Below are 19,473 nucleotides of genomic sequence, written 5' to 3'. Positions count from 1 at the left end.
CATAACCTTCATGACATCAATATGACATCATCAATGGAATTTTTTTTCAGATTTCTAAAAGCTCCTAAACATACTTTATACAGTCTTCATGCGCAGTGATTAGTTGTGAGATGCGCCTAACGGGGGAAATATACGCCTGTAGGCTGCGTGGAAGCAAATACACACATGCATCGTAAAAAAGCATTCCTGTGGGTGTCTCTGTTATACTATTACAACATTTGAAAACCACTATCCAGAATAGAACTTGGATCAACCTAGCAGGTGACTTGCGGTGCGAGGCCACGTGATATATGGTTGAGATTTGGGAATATTCTACATCACCCTCTAACCTCCATAATTTACAGTTACCAATAACCTCTTTCTTTGCATAGACGTCTACAGAGAACTCTAATCCAGCCTTATGTGACACTTACGGGCCGTTGCATCTGTTAAATGAATAACATACATTTCGCCGGTTGTGGAATGTGTCAGAAACAAAGTGCAAAGGCTGAGTTAATCTGTTCCTCTGTATCCACTGGCTCAGCAGGCATGATAAGAGCTTCACAATAGACTTACAATAGAGTCACTGTATCATCTGCCAGCTCAGAGCCTCACAGCACAGCTGCACTGCTCACTGCTCTGTGTGGAACGGCCTTAACAGGACTGACTCACACAAAACACACTAACCCCCCCCCCCCCCCCCCCCCCCTCAAAAAAAAAAAAAAAAACACACATCTAAGCATTTACACACACACACACACACACACACACACACACACACACACACACACACACACACACACACCCCTCTGATTCACCCAGCTGCAGCATTTAGCACTGAGCAAACACTTATTTCACCAGGACGGAAACATGAAAAGTATTGATCGCATTAACATTGAGGTGTGAAGACTAACATGCCTGAAAACACACACAAAAAACATCAAACATACAAATAGATTTTCACCACACACACACAACACACACACACACACACACACACACACACACACACACACACACACACACACACACACACACACACACACACACACACACACACACACCACTTTCATAGATGCAACTGGTTGTGCATGCAAACACTCATACACCATGCAACATTGATTACCCTCGCTGCGTTAAAGCCAGACATTAAGCCCTAAGCTCCACAGCATCCAGAAGCGACACCTTAGCCCGGGATTTAATTTTGTGTGGCGGCGGGCGTTACAAAAACACATGATGTAGCCAGTTGTTTTGGAGGGCAAATGGAGCAGCCATCATAAAGGCCGGTTTTATTAGCTGTTGCTTGATTTGTTCCTGCAGCCTGCGGAGCGAGCCGCTAAATCAATGCGTCCAGCTGTTCTCTGAGCTCGCTGGGGCTCTCTGGGCGCGCAGCAGGTGTATGGCCCGCTCGGCCCAGTCACACACACCCGCTCACATAACAAATAATAACGGCCTCCACACACGGCCCATCCATCACTGTTATGGCCCGGCCCGGGAGACCGACGCTCACACACTCACAGACGTTGAGGGACTGCGAGTGTGTGTGTGTGTGTGTGTGTGTGTGTCTGTGTGTGTGTGTGTGTGTGTGTGTGTGTGTGTGTGTGTGTGTGTGTGTGTGCACACGTGTGCATGGGAGTGGGAGTGTGTAACAGAGCACACACTAGTGCTCATACACAGTTGTGGAAACACACAGTGACAGGAATTCCTGCACATATAGTACATATCATGTGCACACATATGTTGGTATTTGTATCCTTGTGGGGACCCTTATTTGGTCTTCTAGTTTCAAACTCATAGGCTACCTAAACCAACACGGTTACAAGTTTAACAGACTTTAAACTAACCTTTTTTAATCTTTTTTTTTGGGGGGCATTTGTTTGATAATGGAGATTACAAGAAGGGGGGGGGATACAGTAAAGGTCCACCGTACCTGGAAATTGAACCGGGGACTTACTGCTTCCTGTGCGATATGCCCCAACAACTCGGCTACCAGGTCAACCAAAAGTAATCTAACCTTAACTTAAGTATTAACCGTGAAATAGTCATTTAAAAGGTTTCCTCATCAACACACCAAACGTGTTCCACTATCCTAATGGGGATTTCCATTCCAATCCCCAACCATCACAACTAAATACCTGACCGTAACCACAAAACCCTAAAACCAAGTCACAACCCTCCAAAAACAGGCTCCATCCCTGGGGGTCGCAATTTTTGTCCCCACTGGGACACATGTCCCCATGGGCTGGTGAGTATTCAGGTTCAGGTCCACACTAAGATATAAAAACATGTACTCACACACACACACAATAACACACACAAAACTAAAGCGGATTTAAACGCAACACCAACAGTTAGGAAAAGCTACTATTATATGCATGCGCAAGGACATAGATAGGTTTCTACGTGCTGTTACATAGAAACACTTGTACTTTCACACTGATGGAGACACAATTGATGACCTGAACATCTGAAACGAAACTACACACACACTTAAGTGCACAGGCATGGTTATGGGACAGAAAACACACCCTTCCATAATAGTGATCACAAGACAAACACTGCAGCTACGCACATACACACACACACTCTCAGGGGGGCGATCTGTCACATTTATGGCTGAGTTTTAAAACAACTGAGTGAAGGGCTGAAGTTAATGAAGAAAAATGTTCCATGTGTTTCTGTCAACAAACTGTCCTCTGCTGCTGCCACTGCATGTTACACAATATGTCGAGTTTAAAGGATCAATGCAACAAGTTCAAAACTATGTCTTTTCTTACTTACTTCTATTACAGAGACTATGTCAGTCAAAATTCTGACAATGGAAACTGTTTATGATAAACCAGAAAAGACCCATCACTGCTGATTCCCATATGCATGGCATTTACATTTGAATTTACAATGTTGTGATCATCTTTATTGTTTCAGGGTGGGAGGAACAAATCCCAGAAACCTGTGCCCATAAAACCTGAAATATCTGCATGACTACAAACTACAGAGTCAAGTAAGAACATTTAATTTGCCAGCAGTTCACAAATACAACAGCTGGACTGCGGTGAGGCCTAAAATCAATCAGTCTTCCAAACAGCGAGGTTCCACATCTGGTGTAACTCAAAACTAGAGAGGGTGAGGAGGGGAGGTGATTCAGCAGGTGATGGCAGCAAACTTCACTAAAGAGTGAAACTGTGAGGAGACAAGAGGAAAGGAAAGGAAAGGAAAGGAAAGGAAAGGAAAGGAAAGGAAAGGAAAGGAAAGGAAAGGAAAGGAAAGGAAAGGAAAGGAAAGGAAAGGAAATGGGAACAGTGGAAAAGAGATGAGTGAGTATGAGAGGAGAGAGAAAATAAGATAAAGGGAAAAATAAGAAAAGAGAAAAAAGAACAGGAAAAAAATTAAAACAGAGGAAAGCAGACAAGAAAGAGGAGAGGAGTAGAGAGGGAGAGATAAGATGAACAAGTAAAGAATGAGGGAACATGAAAAGTTTGGAAAAGGAAAGAAGTTGAAATTTAGGAGCAGGCAGAAGAAAAGAAGATGAGAAAAAGAGATAAAACAACAGGAGTTGTTATAAGATACCACTCTCTCGTTTTTGAAAAATGTAGGCAGACATCGATCCTTCCCACCCAACCAGAATCTCTCCAGGGTGAACGGCAGTTAACACAATGTCAGAATCAATGACATTTTATAACTGTATAGGAATGTACTGTGTGTGTGTGTGTGTGTGTGTGTGTGTGTGTGTGTGTGTGTGTGTGTGTGTGTGTGTGTGTGTGTGTGTGTGTGTGTGTGTGTGTGTGTGTGTGTGTGTGTGTGTGACCGAGCCACAGAAAAAGCAACTGCTGGACATATCTGCTTCAGTTCTTAACAGCTGGTCCCTGCAGTTGCCCTTTTCCACACATGAAAGGGCAACAGTCGCTGTGTGTGCACATGCATGTGTGTGTGTCTGTGTGTACGTAAGACATGAAAGAGAAAGGCAGCAACAGGCATCACAAGGAAATATTCAGTGCCTCGTAAATCAGTGCTACACGATGGATGCCTCAAACAGAACAACTTGTGTGTGGAAAAGTGTGATTCATACATGTCTATTTTCAAGCTGCTGTTACTGATTACATTTATTAGCCCATACCGTCCAGTGTGGGAAAAGCTACATGAAATCTTGAGAACAGGTTTATTTTATTCTTATCATTTTTCTGTGTTTGTTTTGTTTAACAAATGTCTTGCATGATTAATACTTGGTTATGAAGACACATTTCCGTCATAGGAAATGTAGTGGACAATAAAGTTACTTCAACACAAACTATGTGGTTGCCCCGACCTCAAAACACAAAGTAAACAGGACATTTTAACTGATAATTATTCAGAATGAGTGAACTGGAAGAAAATCCTTCTAATAGTGTATAATATCTTGATAACTAAATTTAGACTGCAAAATGTTCCCTCCAACAAGACAAAATGTGCATGAGGCCTACTGCCCTATGCTCTACCATGCAGATATACCCTCCTTAGCAGAGTCCAGAACAAATAACGAGGACACACAAGGTGTCACAGAGGAATCGACTTAAATTTTTTTATCTGAGCTGCCAAAGACTTTTTCCTGGTGCTATATATAAGGGGGCAATTAAATAATCCTGAGACTAACCCTGCTGCATGTGAGCGGAGCGTCATGTGCACGGAGAAGGTGGAAGCTATAAACTTTGTGATTAAGTATTACAACTTAAATTGCTTGATCAACATCAGCACCTGAGTGGCGCACTTTTCTTTTTTTTACCACTGGCACGTGCACATTTGAGGTTGTAACATAGACCTGAAACTTGAGCAGAGAGCACACATCCAATATTGTGTCAATTGTTTTGGAAACAGAAAGAATTTGGAAGAAGTAAGGAGTCAAATCCAGCAAGTAGGGATGGTGAGGAGCAAAAAAGTGTTGTTGAGGGCAAAAATGTGCTGGCATATTATGCTGGGGAATACAAGGGCCGTAGCGCTTCAGATCATTCGCCCTCTGATGCCTCTGGACACAGCTGAACTTGGTGTTGACAGTCTGACCCTGGTAGATGAATTCAAGGTGCACAAACCTGCAAAAGTCAAAGAAACCCCTCTGATCTGAGACTTTGTTCTTCGGTCTTAAACAGTGATGTCCTGCCCCTCTTCAAATGCGAATATCACTTAAAACATCTCGCCTGGCTTATTACTTCACTGCTGTAGATTTTCTGAAAATGTTGTTTCCTCTGCTCAGGTTTATGGGGAAATCACAAACGTGCACACATCAGATGATAACAAAAAGGTGTGTAACTCAAGTACCGATTGTGACTATAACACACCTGCAAGAAAGAAGCCTATATATAAACATGCATCATGAAGCATCTAATATTTGATTCCAGAACAGTATAATTTGGATAGAGCACTGATTCACATCCTGGAAGTTCCCTTTCCATGTAAAGATGCCTTGAACATCAACACACACTTTTATTTAAGTGTCTTCCAACTTGATGGTAAATCAGCTCATGGCAGACAACATCAAACACACAAATCACAGTCCTCGGTTTGTCCTTCATATTTTTGAAATTCATGATCCTGCGTTGTTCCTGCTTTCTTGCCGTAATGCTGCTCAGCGCTGCGTTATATTCATGCTTTTGTGAAAAGATTCAGCAGTGAAAGGAGTTCTGGTTTCAGCTGAGAGGGTCAGTGAGGTCTCAAATTAGCAACAAGGAAAGTTGAGTGTATTGTCACTGCTGTCTTGACCTCATTCATGTTATGGTGTATTCAAAGCTCCATTTCACCGCTCAGGACATTGTGGTCTCAATTACTATGGTTACAACACAACTTTATTAACACTGGCACGCCCATGTGTGGAAAAAAAAAACCTTTTGAATTAGGCGTGTAAGGTGTGTGAATGCTGCACAGTCTACAGCTCAGATTTGTGTCCATGCCAACCGTTTCTCTGCAGGCGAATCCTCAGTGAGCCGATCACGCTGCACGACCACTCGTTCCTGTTAACTGAATTTTCCAACGTGTTGCGCCCTTAAACATGCAAAATGTTGTACCTCTGAGCATTAACAGCATTTCATATGTGACATTTAATTTCCTTAGCATAACAATGGGGTGTCGGGTCAGCTTCTATGGCGGCTCGCTTTACTGGGTGATATATAATCTAGTGTGAAGCAGGTCAGTGCCTATAATGGCTGAACAGCAGTCTGCCAGCAGAGGAGGAAATGGCCGAGAAGAGTCTGAAACAGATGAGCTTTCAATTAGTACGGAGCCTTATGTTTGGAGAAGAGCCATGCTGCGTGTGTGTGTGTGTGTGTGTGTGTGTGTGTGTGTGTGTGTGTGTGTGTGTGTGTGTGTTGGTGTGTTACTGGGGCCGAGCTTTCTATGAGCTGTTAACCAAACCTAAATTCCATTCCAAGAAATTCCATTATTTGTTTACTGTTTTAATTCAACTTCCTTCAACTTGAAGGCAAAGTTCCACGTCGATTTTTACTTTGTTTGACTGCTGGAAAAAATGTCAGACTGCAGAGTTGGAACCTTGTCAGACTTCAGACACCAAAATGAGGACTTGAAACTTGACTGTCTTTCCTTTGAGGCAGTGCGTTTTCACACCTGAAAAGTCCAAACCAAAGTGTGAACCAAGGCTCATGTTTTTTGTTACGTGGTATAACTTTGATCCGGTTAGTTTTGGTTTCTCACTGCACTTTTGCGAGCACACTAAAAAAGGTTGTGTTACATTCATACATCCTGTCGTCATCACCTTCATGGAATGTTTCTCTCTAAATTTGACATTGATTGGTTTGTAGACGGTGTACGTCTGAAATCAGCATGTTGTCAATTTGGCCTGTAGCTTTTTCCATTTCAATGGAGAAAAATTAAGAACAAATTAATTTGGTTGCCACTATACTGTTATTATTATGGCATTCCTACTAGCACTTATTTTCCCGTGAGAATTTCTATGAATTTTTTTTTCATGTTGACATGATTTCTTAATTGATTTGAATTCAAATGAATTACATTGTCTCCTCTTCTGGCTATTTTTTTAACTTCTATTTTTATGCTTTTTCTTTCTCTCTTGGGATTTGATAGCCTGCCTTAACATCCTGTAATTAGTTCATAAATCCAAAACAATCAAAATGTGTTTTCAAACAGCAAAACAACCAAACCGTGGTTTAGTTTGATCCAGAAAGAGAACTCCTCAGACCCAATTTTGATCTTTTTGTGTTTCAAGGCACCTTTAACACCTGCTATTTTGGTCAAAATCAAACTGTAAAGTCCAAAACTCCAGATCAAATATGGTAGGTGTCAAAGAATACATAGATAGGATTAGAAATTACACTTCTCAAGACTCAAGTTTCAATCTTCTATTAATCAGAAATGATTAAGACCAGGCAATTCCTAAACACAACTTCCATAATTTGTCATCAGGACTACGTAGAAGTAAAAGATATGGATGTTTTTTTTTTATTACCCAAAGTAAAAATAAAACAAAATTGTCTAAAGAAAATGTCCCTGCCTTTACTATTCATAGAAACGGTATGTGTTCACAGTTATGTCTCCTTTTTAATGACAAACTACTGCTGCATTTAGGCCAAAACTCATAATTTAAGTTCTTCAAGGGTTTGACAGTAAGCAGATCATATTTACACAACTCGTGCTGCCAAAACAATTAAGACCAAAATACTGTAACTTCACTTTTTAAACTGACTACTTACTTATGGTAATTACATGCATAATTCACTGAACAGTTTGAAATATTAATTATTGGGTAAATTGGTTGACTGAAGAAGAACTGAAATGCAATCTACAATTTAAATCAACTGAAGTTGTGGTCAGAGCAACAGTTTTAATGCTCAGCTTGTATTCTCCACACAGTCTTGCTGATCGAATGCCACATCACTTTACTTCCTCTGTCTCAGAAGCTATCATCACCTCGCTGCTGCTACCCGCCAGACCAAATAACCCACAAGGCCCAATCACAACAAAGGGTCGTTTGGTCACGACCTGTGCAGTAAAAGACCGACAGCCGGTTGTATTTTTCCTCCAAACAGAATTCCCACCTCGTTTTTCGCCTTCCTCCACGTTTCCGCCTCTGCAACTCCTCAACACTGCAGACCCTCCGGCTGATTCGGAGGCTCAAACCATTAATCACGCGGTTTTAACGGCACAGCTCGAGCGGAGGTGAGCGAGCAGCAGAGCAGGTGACCCTCCCTATAACCACACTCGTGACCCAGTCATCCCCCAAACACCATCTCTGTACCCCAACAAATTCACAGCAGGACTTTGACAGAGTCTGTTTTTCGTCTTTCCGCTCACTTCCTGCCTGATGTCATCACCGCTAACAAGAGGAGTCGTTAATAGGGGACAACAAAGGGTCTAATAGGACTGACAGGTTTGTTCTTGTGAATCTGAGAAGGAAAAAAATTACTTGTATGAACCTATAATTGCAGATATATATTCAAGATACATTTTCTTATTTTATTTCTTTATTTTTTGCTTTACACCATGGTAGCTTTTTCTTAGTTATTCATGTCTATTTTATATTTATTTATTTAATAGCTTTCATTTAGGACATTCAGTTCTACTCTTAACTCAAACAGCAAATACAGGCATGTTAATGCATTTTCTTTGACCAAAATGTGATAGAAGGTCAAATACTCAGACCATCTGGGAAAAAACAAACACATTATTTCAAGTTCAATGTCATATGGTAGGTCTCATTGTCTGTCACACATAGCCTAAAGCATCTGTCCTGCTACAGTAGTTTTGTGGCATTCTGTCATTGGCTCCTCCTCTTCTAACACAAAGGTAAAAGGTATACTATTATAGCAAGAAAATTAAAAACTGGGTCATAAGAGGAATTTCTTGGTGGCAAAATAACAGCAAGTGCTGAGTGACACGCTTGGTGCCCTATGGATGTCCAATATAGAAGCATGGTTCATGCTACTTAACTTTCAACTGGATTTTTCCTACCTTTCACCAACAAGTTAGTGCAATGTAATTAAAATTTCATAATCATCTACATCTCCTTGACAACTTTTTACTTATTGACAATTAATAAAGTTTTCTCGCTCTGCTGCGCTACTTGTACCAAGCAAGATATTGCAGTGTCTTAACTTGTCAAAATATTGTAGTGATATGATGTACTATGCACTGTATATTGGGTGTTACTATGCCATGTATTATGTGAAGTGTGGTTAAAATGGTCACATTGGGAATAACATAAATAACATAAAGACTAGTTGTCCTGGTAAAAGAACCGTCACTATTCAATAATTGTATAATTGTATTTTACAATACACTGCAGGATCAGCTTGTCCTTTCATCATTAGCCTCTGATTATATGCAAGCAACAATAGCTGACCAATATACACTGTGCAACAACAGAAAATAATGATGTGACACTAATATGCTTACTGCCCCTTTTAAAATGACTTCCACATTATATATTTTTTTTTAATTTTTACCCAACATTTTACCAGGATTTTGCCTTTTTTTTTTTTTATCCACGAAGTAAACACAAGTAAACCAAAATAACGACTTTAAAGTACTTCGTGAAAATAGAAAAAAAAAAAAAAAAGCAATTAAAACAGATTAGTATTGGTGTTGAATAATTAGCTGCAACTTCTCATCACTGTCATATTTTGAATTATGCACAATTTAAAATATGACAGACTTTCTCTTATCACATCAGATTGGGATTTATTTTAAAAAAAAAAAAACAAAAAAAAAACAATGTGATATAAATTTAAATATAAGTTTTACTTAAAGAAGAAAGCAATCCACTGATTACAAAAAAAAAAAAATCTGATTACAGGAAAAGGCTAAAATGGAACACAGTTATGTGTTTTAGTTGATTTCCGGTTCCTCGTCATGGTCTCATTGAGTCTGACCTTATACTGTATAAGTACTCTAGTATAATGTTAGACTTGACACAGAAGATGTTATCCTCATTTCAGATGTTGGTTTTGACTATTTTACAGTTAATGTTAAAGAAATGTCGGGATAAATAATGAATTACTCCCTCCCACACTGGATCCCAACTGGGTCATTACTAATGCTGCTGGGACTCAGACCGGATAGAAAAACCGCGACAGCATTGTATGTGTTATTCAGTAATTAATCCCATACAGGGTAATGTTCACTTACTTCACGAAGGCTTAATGGTGGGGTATATGGAAATCTGTATTTTAAAGCATAGTTAACAAAGGAATAGGCCCATTGTCGCTGTACTCAATATGGCAAGATGCTTCAGGTTTCAGTTGGTGCCCTTAGGATATGGTCCAGACTGGAGCTCTTATACTTAATACAATGCATTTGTTCACAAATAGCAAGGTTCTTGACCTTGATTTAGACCAATCCCAGAAGACACACTTACCTATAAAGACCACTGAACACAACCCAAAAACTTGCTGAGGAGACCTGCCAGCCTTCAGTGAGGTTCAAATTTTATCCCAAAGAACAACAAATTCAAGACCAAGCTGAAGAAGAACAATGAAGCTAATTTTACCTTTACTCTCCTTAATAGTCAGAAGTAGTCAGCTAACTCTGAATGAGTGTGCAACAGAGGCAAGACGGCCCCAGATTAATGACATCGCAGTGGAGTGTGGTACTTCTTCCCTTGGTCTGGCAATTCAAATCTGCCCGGTCATCTACACCGGCTACAACGAAACTCTCCTGATCTTGAACCACATGTTGGACCCAGTCTGCAGAGCAACCCTCGATGAATCTGTGTCTCCACCTGTTGCTCGGTTTAACTTTCCACTAAACATGACCCATGCCTGTGGGAGCATATTCAGGACCACCAGTGCTGTCGGGACAGGTATATTCTCTGACTTTTCCAACATCCAGACAGTGAACATCAGTGGCACTGTTCGGTCCATCGATCCTACCATAGGCACAATCACTTACAATGCTGAGCTGAAGTACTACTACTCCTGTGCCTACCCTCTTGAATATCTGATTAACAACACCCAGATCGATGTCTCAGCCTCCTCCACCTCAGTCAAGGACAACAACGGAAGTTTCACCAGCACCTTGAGCATGGAGCTGTTCAGTGATGCCAACTACACCCGACCGATGACCATTCCTCAATTAGGAATTGAGATGAGGACTGATATGTATGTTGAGGTCAAGGCCACCAACTTGACGGGCCAGTATCATGTCCTGCTAGACCGGTGCTATGCCTCCATTTCACCTCTGCCCTCAAGCTCCAGCTTCTTCAACCTGTTTGTCCCCTGCTCCAAGGACCAGTTCACAACCATGATCGAGAACGGAGACAGCCAGAGCGCCCGCTTCAAGTTCCCGGCCTTCCGCTTCATCGAGCAGCAGAATGAGACGGTGTCCACCTACTACCTCCACTGCCTCACCCGTCTGTGTGAAACAAGCACCTGCAGCACCTTCAAGCAGTGCAACAACCGGAGGAAGAAGAGCACCCTTGACACCTCCGCAGTGGGTATAACCAAGACCTACACCATCACCTCACCGGAGATCATCACCAAAGCTGAGAGCATCGATTCCAAAGAGAAGCCACTGGTGGCAAAAGAAGATGATTCCGCCAGCGGGCTTGATGTGGCTGTTGGTGTCCTTGCTTTCGCTTGTCTAATTGCCCTTAGTGTTGCAGCCGTGTTTTACAAAAGGCTCAGAAACTAAGGAGGCATCAATGAGCTGAAATGTAGAAAAGTGGCCTATTCTGTATGTGTTCGCTCACTTTACTTTTCTGGTGGGAGACTACCGGGCTCATGACTGCATCTGTTGGGAGATCATATGTCCCTTACTGCATCCCTAGCTGTGTATCAGTCTTGGAAAGATAGTTGGGACAGTGACAAATCTTTAGAGGGGTCTTTAGATTTTATTAGCATTAAGATGACTTATTTCTCAAATGGACAAAGAAAAGCTATAAGTATTTGCACTTTATAAGCTTTGGAATAATAGAGGAGACTATGGTAACTGTAGGGAAAATAGCAGACAAATGTTACTGAAATACCAATCTCTATATGTGAAATGTTAGATGTGTGGGGTGTTTTGAAAGGGAAATCATAGTGCATTTTAAGTATTATGTCTAATTTATTTAATCCCTTTGAGAAAATATAGCTATTACACCACAAATATTAAAGTGCGTGATTCCAGACTAACTTTTTCCTCTACAACAATTGATTGCTGTTCACTTCACCTTTCGAAGTCATACACTCATCAACACCGCAAAGTACTACAGACCTGTGTCTTGTCAGTTTTGTCACATGGACCACCCCATAAAAAATGGATCGTGATAATTACAGTAGAATCAAATGTGCTTGTTTGTTCCCCTGCTTTGACGTTGTGATGAATTTATTTGCATTTCCTTTACTGTAACAGATAAAAACTACAAACAAAGAATCAGTGTTCTTCATTCATGTCTTATATAAAACTGTCACTTTAGTTGAGGGAAATGGATGGATACAAAATAAATCAATAATTAAAATGCTATCAAAAATGTTTATTGAAATGTATTCTGATTGTATTATGTTGCCACATTGTGAACCAACATCCCGATACTAGAAAGAGTTATATAATTATGGGCCAAAAAGACATTTTCTGAGGTAGTAGTGCTGTTTTAAAAAAAACCTCAGAATCAGCTCACCTCATCTACACCTCTTTGAATGAGAGGAAACAGGAGAACCTGGGGTAAAGTCATGCAGACACAGAAAAAAACATTAAACTTATGCCATTTTTAATCCAAAAGAGTTGGTAAAATCCCATGAAAATAGTATGTGAAACCACAACAATTTTTCCTGGTATGTCATCTCTTTAAAGTTGCCTTCCCTGTCCCCCTCCTGTGTGAATGTCTCCAGAGTTTTCCCGCCTGGCCTCACGCCCCATAAGGCCAGTGTATATGTCAGAGGAGGAAGCTGCCTGACTGTGTGAATACACAGGGCAGTATATCTCTGACCCCACTGGGCTACAACTGCCCCATCACTCTGTGATGTGACCGGAGACAAAGACTGATGAATGGAAAGACGATGCTGAGCGCTCTCATGAGGGTTATCTGACCAGACCTGAGATGAAACATTTTTACTTATAATTCTTTGTGCCTCTTCTCATCTTTCTGTGGAACTAGACAAGCAGTTTCCTGCTTTATTGATTGCCAAATACAGAAAAGCATACTAAATTTAAAAGAAAATGGCAGTGGTCTATAATCTACTAACTAACAATAACATAAAAAAGTAACAGTGACGCTTCTATTTGCCTTCTTGTAGTACAGAAAAGTGCACACAATACATATATAACTCCACTTTTCAAATATTTAATTCGTGATGGATTCAAAGTATCTCAAAATCTCTGAAGTGTCACAGTTTGCTTCCAAAACTCAATTAATTCACAAATTATGCCATCACATCATATGCAGGTAACACCTGATAGGCAAATAGAGAAATCATAAAGAGGCTAATGGGGATGTCATAATTCCTTGTACTGGAAAAGTTGCTACACTTGCAGCTGCAGGTGCAAACCACAACAACATTTAACATAATACATTAATTAAACAGGAATCAAGTTAAAAAAATAAATACATGAATTATAAAAAAAAAAAAAAAAAAAAAGTAACCAAACAGCAAGAATAAGAATCCATCTGGTTCTCCAAGCAAGTTAAAACATACTCCAGGAATTAATTGCCAATACAGTATAACTTAGTTCTCTCATGCCATAGAGTTGTAAATGACAGGTTAGTCACTACAGGAGCTACCATAGAAAAATCCACTGGATAAAAGTGAGATGTAAAATACAGAGTTTCAGCAGAAACATTTGGGATTGTTGAACAGCCTCTGCTGTACACCCTACCCACACATGTGGGTGACTTTCACACACAGCACATGGAGCAAGTTATGCACGGGTTTCATACTAAACCCCAAACCTGATCAGATCATTGTTTGCTGTAGAGACGGGCAAATCTGAAGTTGAACCATTTCCCAGAGTCATGTAGGATTTGATCTATGGCACTTGAGCACCAACGAGGTTTGGCAAAGAAATGATAAGAACTAAAGAGGAGAGCAAGAGGAAGACAGTGGGAGTTGGAGAGAAGGGCTGTAGGAAGGAGGCCTGTTCTTTGATTGGTCTCCTGTGCATATGTATTATATATTCTATGAGATTTATTCTCTAAGGCTTTGTTCAGGGGAGTTTAGTTTACTGGGAAGTCAATTTGTCTGCCCGACCGTCCCTGACTCCAGCTGGCATGTGCATGTATGTATGCAGCAGATTGAATTTCATTCATGCACAGATTGTAACTTAATTCAGATCTTAGAGGCAAAGCTCCGCTGGAAGCAGAAAATCTGATTGGCTGAGTTTGCCAGAGACTTTTTTGGCTTGAAGTGTATCACAATGAAAGACAGAGGAGGAATTAAACAACAAAAAAGTATCATTCGGAAGAAATATAAAAGGTAGTCAAGACATACTGTGGTGTGTAGGTTTGCTTTAGTTAACTTAGCTTTCTGTCCAGGTTCAATCACAATACCGCTTAGCTGTATAGCCTGCTCACATGCAAGTCCCTAACTGCCTAAACAAATAGTGATGGGTATTGAAGCATTATTCTAATACTTAATAAAAATATGATAACTTTTTTCAGTCATGGTAAGAGCCAAGGATTCAAATGTAAAACTACATTCCAGTTCCCACTGAGACATACTGGCTGCATGGTGGTTGTAGAACATCTTGATTTTTATTTCAGCACGTTAACAGCACAGAGCAGCTACACGGTGGGACTCATGCATCATCCTGAGAAGAGGCGCCTTTCCCATTTTCTATGCAAAGATATACAAGAGATGTACTATACATGTACTACACATGTACTATATAATTAGGCTCTAATTATATAATATCAAAAATTGAACAGGTGAAGGGCAGTGTCTTTCCAGTGCACTCTCTCGGTTTGTGTGTGTGCTCGTGTCTTGCTCTGAACGAAGGTTGGGCTATTGCTTGGGCTTGGAAAGGTGGATCAACTTGGCTGGTGTGGGACATGTTACTCATTTTATTTAATTTTTTTATTTCCTTCAAAGCATGGGCAATGCATTTGTTTACTTGTTTACACCAATACTTTTCCCTCTGTGACATGTTGAAATTACTTCCTTAATGTGTCTTCCAAGTGGGTCTTTTTTTATATGTTGTGTCTTTTTATCCAGTTTAGTATTTTAAAAGTTCAGATGCAAGGACTGTGAACACTGCAGCGTCATTGTAGGGGCTGACTGTGTTCTTTCTGGCCAGGTGATCTGTAAAACGTCAATATCCATTTCTATGTGGAGGGAAAGTCTGCAATGTGGAGGCTTTGGGGTTGTTTGAAAAAAACAAAGATTATTTCATTAACATTTCATCTCATGTCTTCAGTATTAGAGTACATATTTTGTCAGAGATCTATGCATTTTGTCTTTGTCTGAAAATGTAACTGATTGATAAACATTGTATGTATTTTGTCTGAAAATTGATTTAATTTGATTGATATAATCATTTAATGCGCAATGATTAAATGTAGAGTATATCTGTATAAATGCATGTAGACAGTTGATAGTTTAAGTCACAGGGAATTTAAGAGAGAAAAAACAAGATGGTATATGAAACAAATAGCTATAATAACCGCTTGTAATGAAATCAGAAACCACCTGGCTTTCTTGATATTTCATCACAGATACTTTATATCGGTGTTACGTATCCTATGATGGCCTGTAACGACATCGCTGTGCCGATATGACATCGAGCAGCCTTGAGCAGCGGTAGTAAGATGATCGTTATGCCACAATATGCGAAACATATTATGTGAGTTTATGACTAAGCAGCGGGAGGCAGGCAGGATGGAAGACAGAGGAAACAGGAGGAGGAAGACCTGCTGTCCATAAACAGAGGACTGTGTGCATGTGTGAGACAAGAAGAATGTGTGTGCCTGGATTTGTGTGGAAAAAGTCCCAAACTAACCTACTTTGTCTGAGACAATTTTGTAAGTTTAACTGTTAACATTTCACATTTTGACCCACAATTCAATCACTGCTTCATTCAGATATTTGTTGGTTGGTTTACAACATTATTAAATGATTCTCATGGGTTAACCTTCCTCATGAGATGCAGATTAGTGAGCTGGAAAAGGTTATATACAAGCATTCAGTTTCAGATCCATAAATCTGGTTTTCCCTGCAGAGGGAGATGAAACTGCCTCCTATAGAGCTGGCATAGGCAGACAGTGGGAGTCTCATATATCATATCAGCAGCACATGGACATCCTGCTGTTCAAGTCAAAGATGGACAACCATACAACTCTCTCAGTCTCTGTTCATTGGTTTCTGTCCCTCTGCAAGTCTCCAAATGGACTCCCTGTCTCTGTGGCTCTTAATTCAAAGAAATGTTTCTCAACTCAACAGTTTTATAAAGATGTTTTGTTTATTTCCCTCAGAGTCTGTTGAAAATATTAAGACTGCTTTCATCCACTTAAGTCGCAGTCTGATCTATTAGCCACTTTGTGACAAACTCCACTTTTCATATGTGCTCTGTCACATCACCTCCTTCATTAACCCTGGTTGGACCGGTCATACATGCGTGTACTTTACACATTTAAGCGAGCCAAAACGTGACACTGACACAATATCATTCAGTGAACTGACGGGTTTATTGCACATGTTGGTGTATTGCCATGACACCCAACTTTTCACCACAACCTACAATCCCGTATGGCTCTCTGGAACAATTTTAATTTGATCAGAACTATGAACTTGATCTGATGACATTTATTTTGACCCCCAGACTTGTTTAAATATGGACCTTTGGTGAGGAACACATTAAACTGAATTGATTCAATTGTTTTGGAATAGATTGTATAAAATGAATACACTCAAGAACATACAGAATATATACAGCAATGTATATGTATGTATATACATACATCAAACCCACAGAGCACTGATTGAGCCAAGCTGTCTGGTTTGACTGTCTGTTGAGATGCCAAGTCATCAAGTGTCTCGGTTAGACTGTAGACTCCTAAATGGGAACTTCCAAACTGGAGAGAGATTTATAGTTGGTTAACAGCTTAGATCTGGGATCATGAGTTTTGGATTTCAAACAGAAAGAGATTTTCATTATTTTCATCATTTAAAGAAAGTGGGAAATACTTTAGCATTATATGCTGCTGATCCCAAAAAGAGTGTTAAAGGAAATCAGGCCTAAGTTTTGAGCCTGAAAACACACCTATTGGTGGTTACCAGTGGCACTGTTTGTGTTTGTGTGTGTTTGTGTTTGTGTGTGTGTGTGTGTTTGGTTTGTGCGTGTGTGTGTGTGTGTGTGTGTGTGTGTGTGTGTGTGTGTGTGTGTGTGTGTGTGTTTGTGTATGTGGCTAACAGAGTGGTGGGTCTGGGCCAATGATGCCCTTCATTTCTGGGTTAAGTTGTGTTCTGACATGTTGAAGACATTCAGCAAAAAAGATGAGCTTCAGTTAGAAGTAAGTTACAAGTGACGCCTCTAATATGACAGGTCGACCTACACTGTTGCTATCTGAAGAGCAAGATTCTTCGGCCTGGGACACACTGGATGCATGTGTGGCATGTTTTCATTTCGGAGTCCATGTTAACAGATTAGAGCAGCCACTCCGTCTGCATGAGACGCATGTCTCACGTGTCATAATATAGAACTGGCGCTTATTTTTCATGCAAGCCACGTGCAGTTCCCAGCAAAAATATACAAAGAAGCGAACTGTGATCACATGTGCATGGTACAGCAAAAACCCTGTACAGGCTCTAATTATATCAGGGAGACACTTTACCAGGTGAAGGGTGGGGTTTTCCTTGCCGCTCTCTCTCTCCCTCCTCTGTCTCGTGTGAATGCCTGTGTGTCTCGCTCTGAATGAGGGTGAACAAAAACTGCTCGCTGCGGACATGCAGCCGGTGTGGATACACGCACGCCACCGAGCTGCAGCTGAGCAGTGCGTGTCAGATAACGCAGGGTAGTGTCCAAATACTTATGGACTGCAATGTTAAACAAATCAGTAGTTTAGTGTTCTTTTAAAACACTTGAGGGCCCGACCTCTGTTTACACACCAAACTGTTAGGCTTCACAAACAATCCAAACCATATGCAAACCATGGTGGGGATGTCCTGATTTAAATCCAGACTCAATGTGTCTGGGACATTTCTACACAAAATTATGAATTAATACATAGATATTTATGAAATACACTGTTGTGTACCCTGCAGCAGTGACTCCCACGGCCACATGGCTCTTACCACAATCATTTTGTGGAATTGTTTATCCAGTGCAGATTACTTAAAGTGCTGACTCATGATCACTCTGTTCCTTCAAGTTCTTTGCTAAAAAACACCACAGCCATGGGTGGCAATGCATGTGTTGAGTGTGGTTTGGACTGTCATCAAATGTCAGCAAAGCCCCAGGACCAAAAGTGAATACAGTTATAAAAAGATAGTTTCAGTGCAAATAAACTCCTTTCTTAAAGAAAACAACATCCTGGAGGAGTTTCAGTCAGGCTTTAGAGCACATCACAGCACTGAAACAGCACTTAGTAAAATATTCAGCAACCCACGACTAAACTCAGATGACAATAATGTCTCAGTTCTGATCCTGTTGGACCTGAGCGCAGCCTTTGATACGATTGACCATGACATCCTGATCAATCGTCTTGAGAAGTTGGTTGGTCTGTCTGACAGTGTCTTAAACTTGTTCAAACCATGCATCAAAGGGAAGAAGTTTTATGTCAGCATTAGAGATCAAGTGTCAGAGAAACATGACGTCTGCTGTGGGGTTCCACAGGGAAGCTGCTTCGGTCCTTTACTGTTCTCACTCTACATGCTGCCACTGGGGAACATCATTAGAGAGCACAAAGTCTGTTTTCATAGTTATGCAGATGATACACAACTGTGCATTTCTTGTATGAAAGGTGCTACATTTTCTCAACATAGATTTGTTATATGTTGTGAAATCAGCTGTTCACATGTTGTCTATGAAGTGAATGCCCTTTCCACAGCTGTCAAAGGTCTTTTATTTATTTTTTAAGGCTTTTTATTGAACGAGGTCAAAACTAATCATATAACCACAGGCTTCAAGTGCTTTACTTTGGCGGGCAGATACCAGGAAATACTTCCTCATTCTGTCTCTGTCTCCACTGCAGGTGCTTCTTGCCTGTGTTAAAGTGAATAAACACTATTTTATGAAAGTGTCTTGAATGAAAGTACAATATATTAAACAGATGACATGAGACAACAGAGAGGATCTGAGTCTGTGCAAGGATTTTAATTTATTTGTTTTTAATAACAGATTTATGGGGCTCTAAAATCTTTTTCCAGCTCTGAAAGGAAAATAAGAAGGAAGCGTGAATCTGTGAGAATTTTCAAGCCAGCCAAACTGAGAAACATCCAATATGGAGCCAAGTTACAAAATACATAATTTAACTCCAAAAATGCAGATTTAAATTGCTGATCAGCATTTAGCCTCATCACTCGTACTGTGAGCACACACCTTGAGCAGCACTGATATCTATATGTTGAAGTGAGCAGATGTGTCAAGAAG

At 40.4% G+C, this 19,473-nt stretch overlaps 1 protein-coding gene across 1 annotated transcript; it reads left to right on the top strand.

Moving 5' to 3' along the window:
* The first annotated feature begins 10,488 nt into the window (after positions 1–10,488).
* LOC138200780 (zona pellucida-like domain-containing protein 1) lies at positions 10,489–11,604 on the top strand. Its single transcript, XM_069153666.1, has one exon. The coding sequence runs from the start codon at positions 10,645–10,647 to the stop codon at positions 11,602–11,604; it is 960 nt and encodes a 319-aa protein (XP_069009767.1). The 5' UTR covers positions 10,489–10,644.
* Positions 11,605–19,473: the final 7,869 nt, after the last annotated feature.

The sequence above is a fragment of the Embiotoca jacksoni genome, unplaced genomic scaffold (assembly GCF_022577435.1).
Source record: "Embiotoca jacksoni isolate LCO1_2020_lvr unplaced genomic scaffold, fEmbJac1.0.p SCAF_2, whole genome shotgun sequence".
Classification (NCBI taxonomy): domain Eukaryota; kingdom Metazoa; phylum Chordata; class Actinopteri; family Embiotocidae; genus Embiotoca; species Embiotoca jacksoni.
The sequence above is the reverse complement of the archived record's forward strand: the minus strand, read 5'-3'. Positions and strand labels throughout refer to the sequence as shown.

Excerpts from the sequence above, each read along its gene's own strand:
- LOC138200780 (XM_069153666.1), top strand. The coding sequence starts at position 10,645 with ATGTTGGACCCAGTCTGCAGAGCAACCCTCGATGAATCTGTGTCTCCA.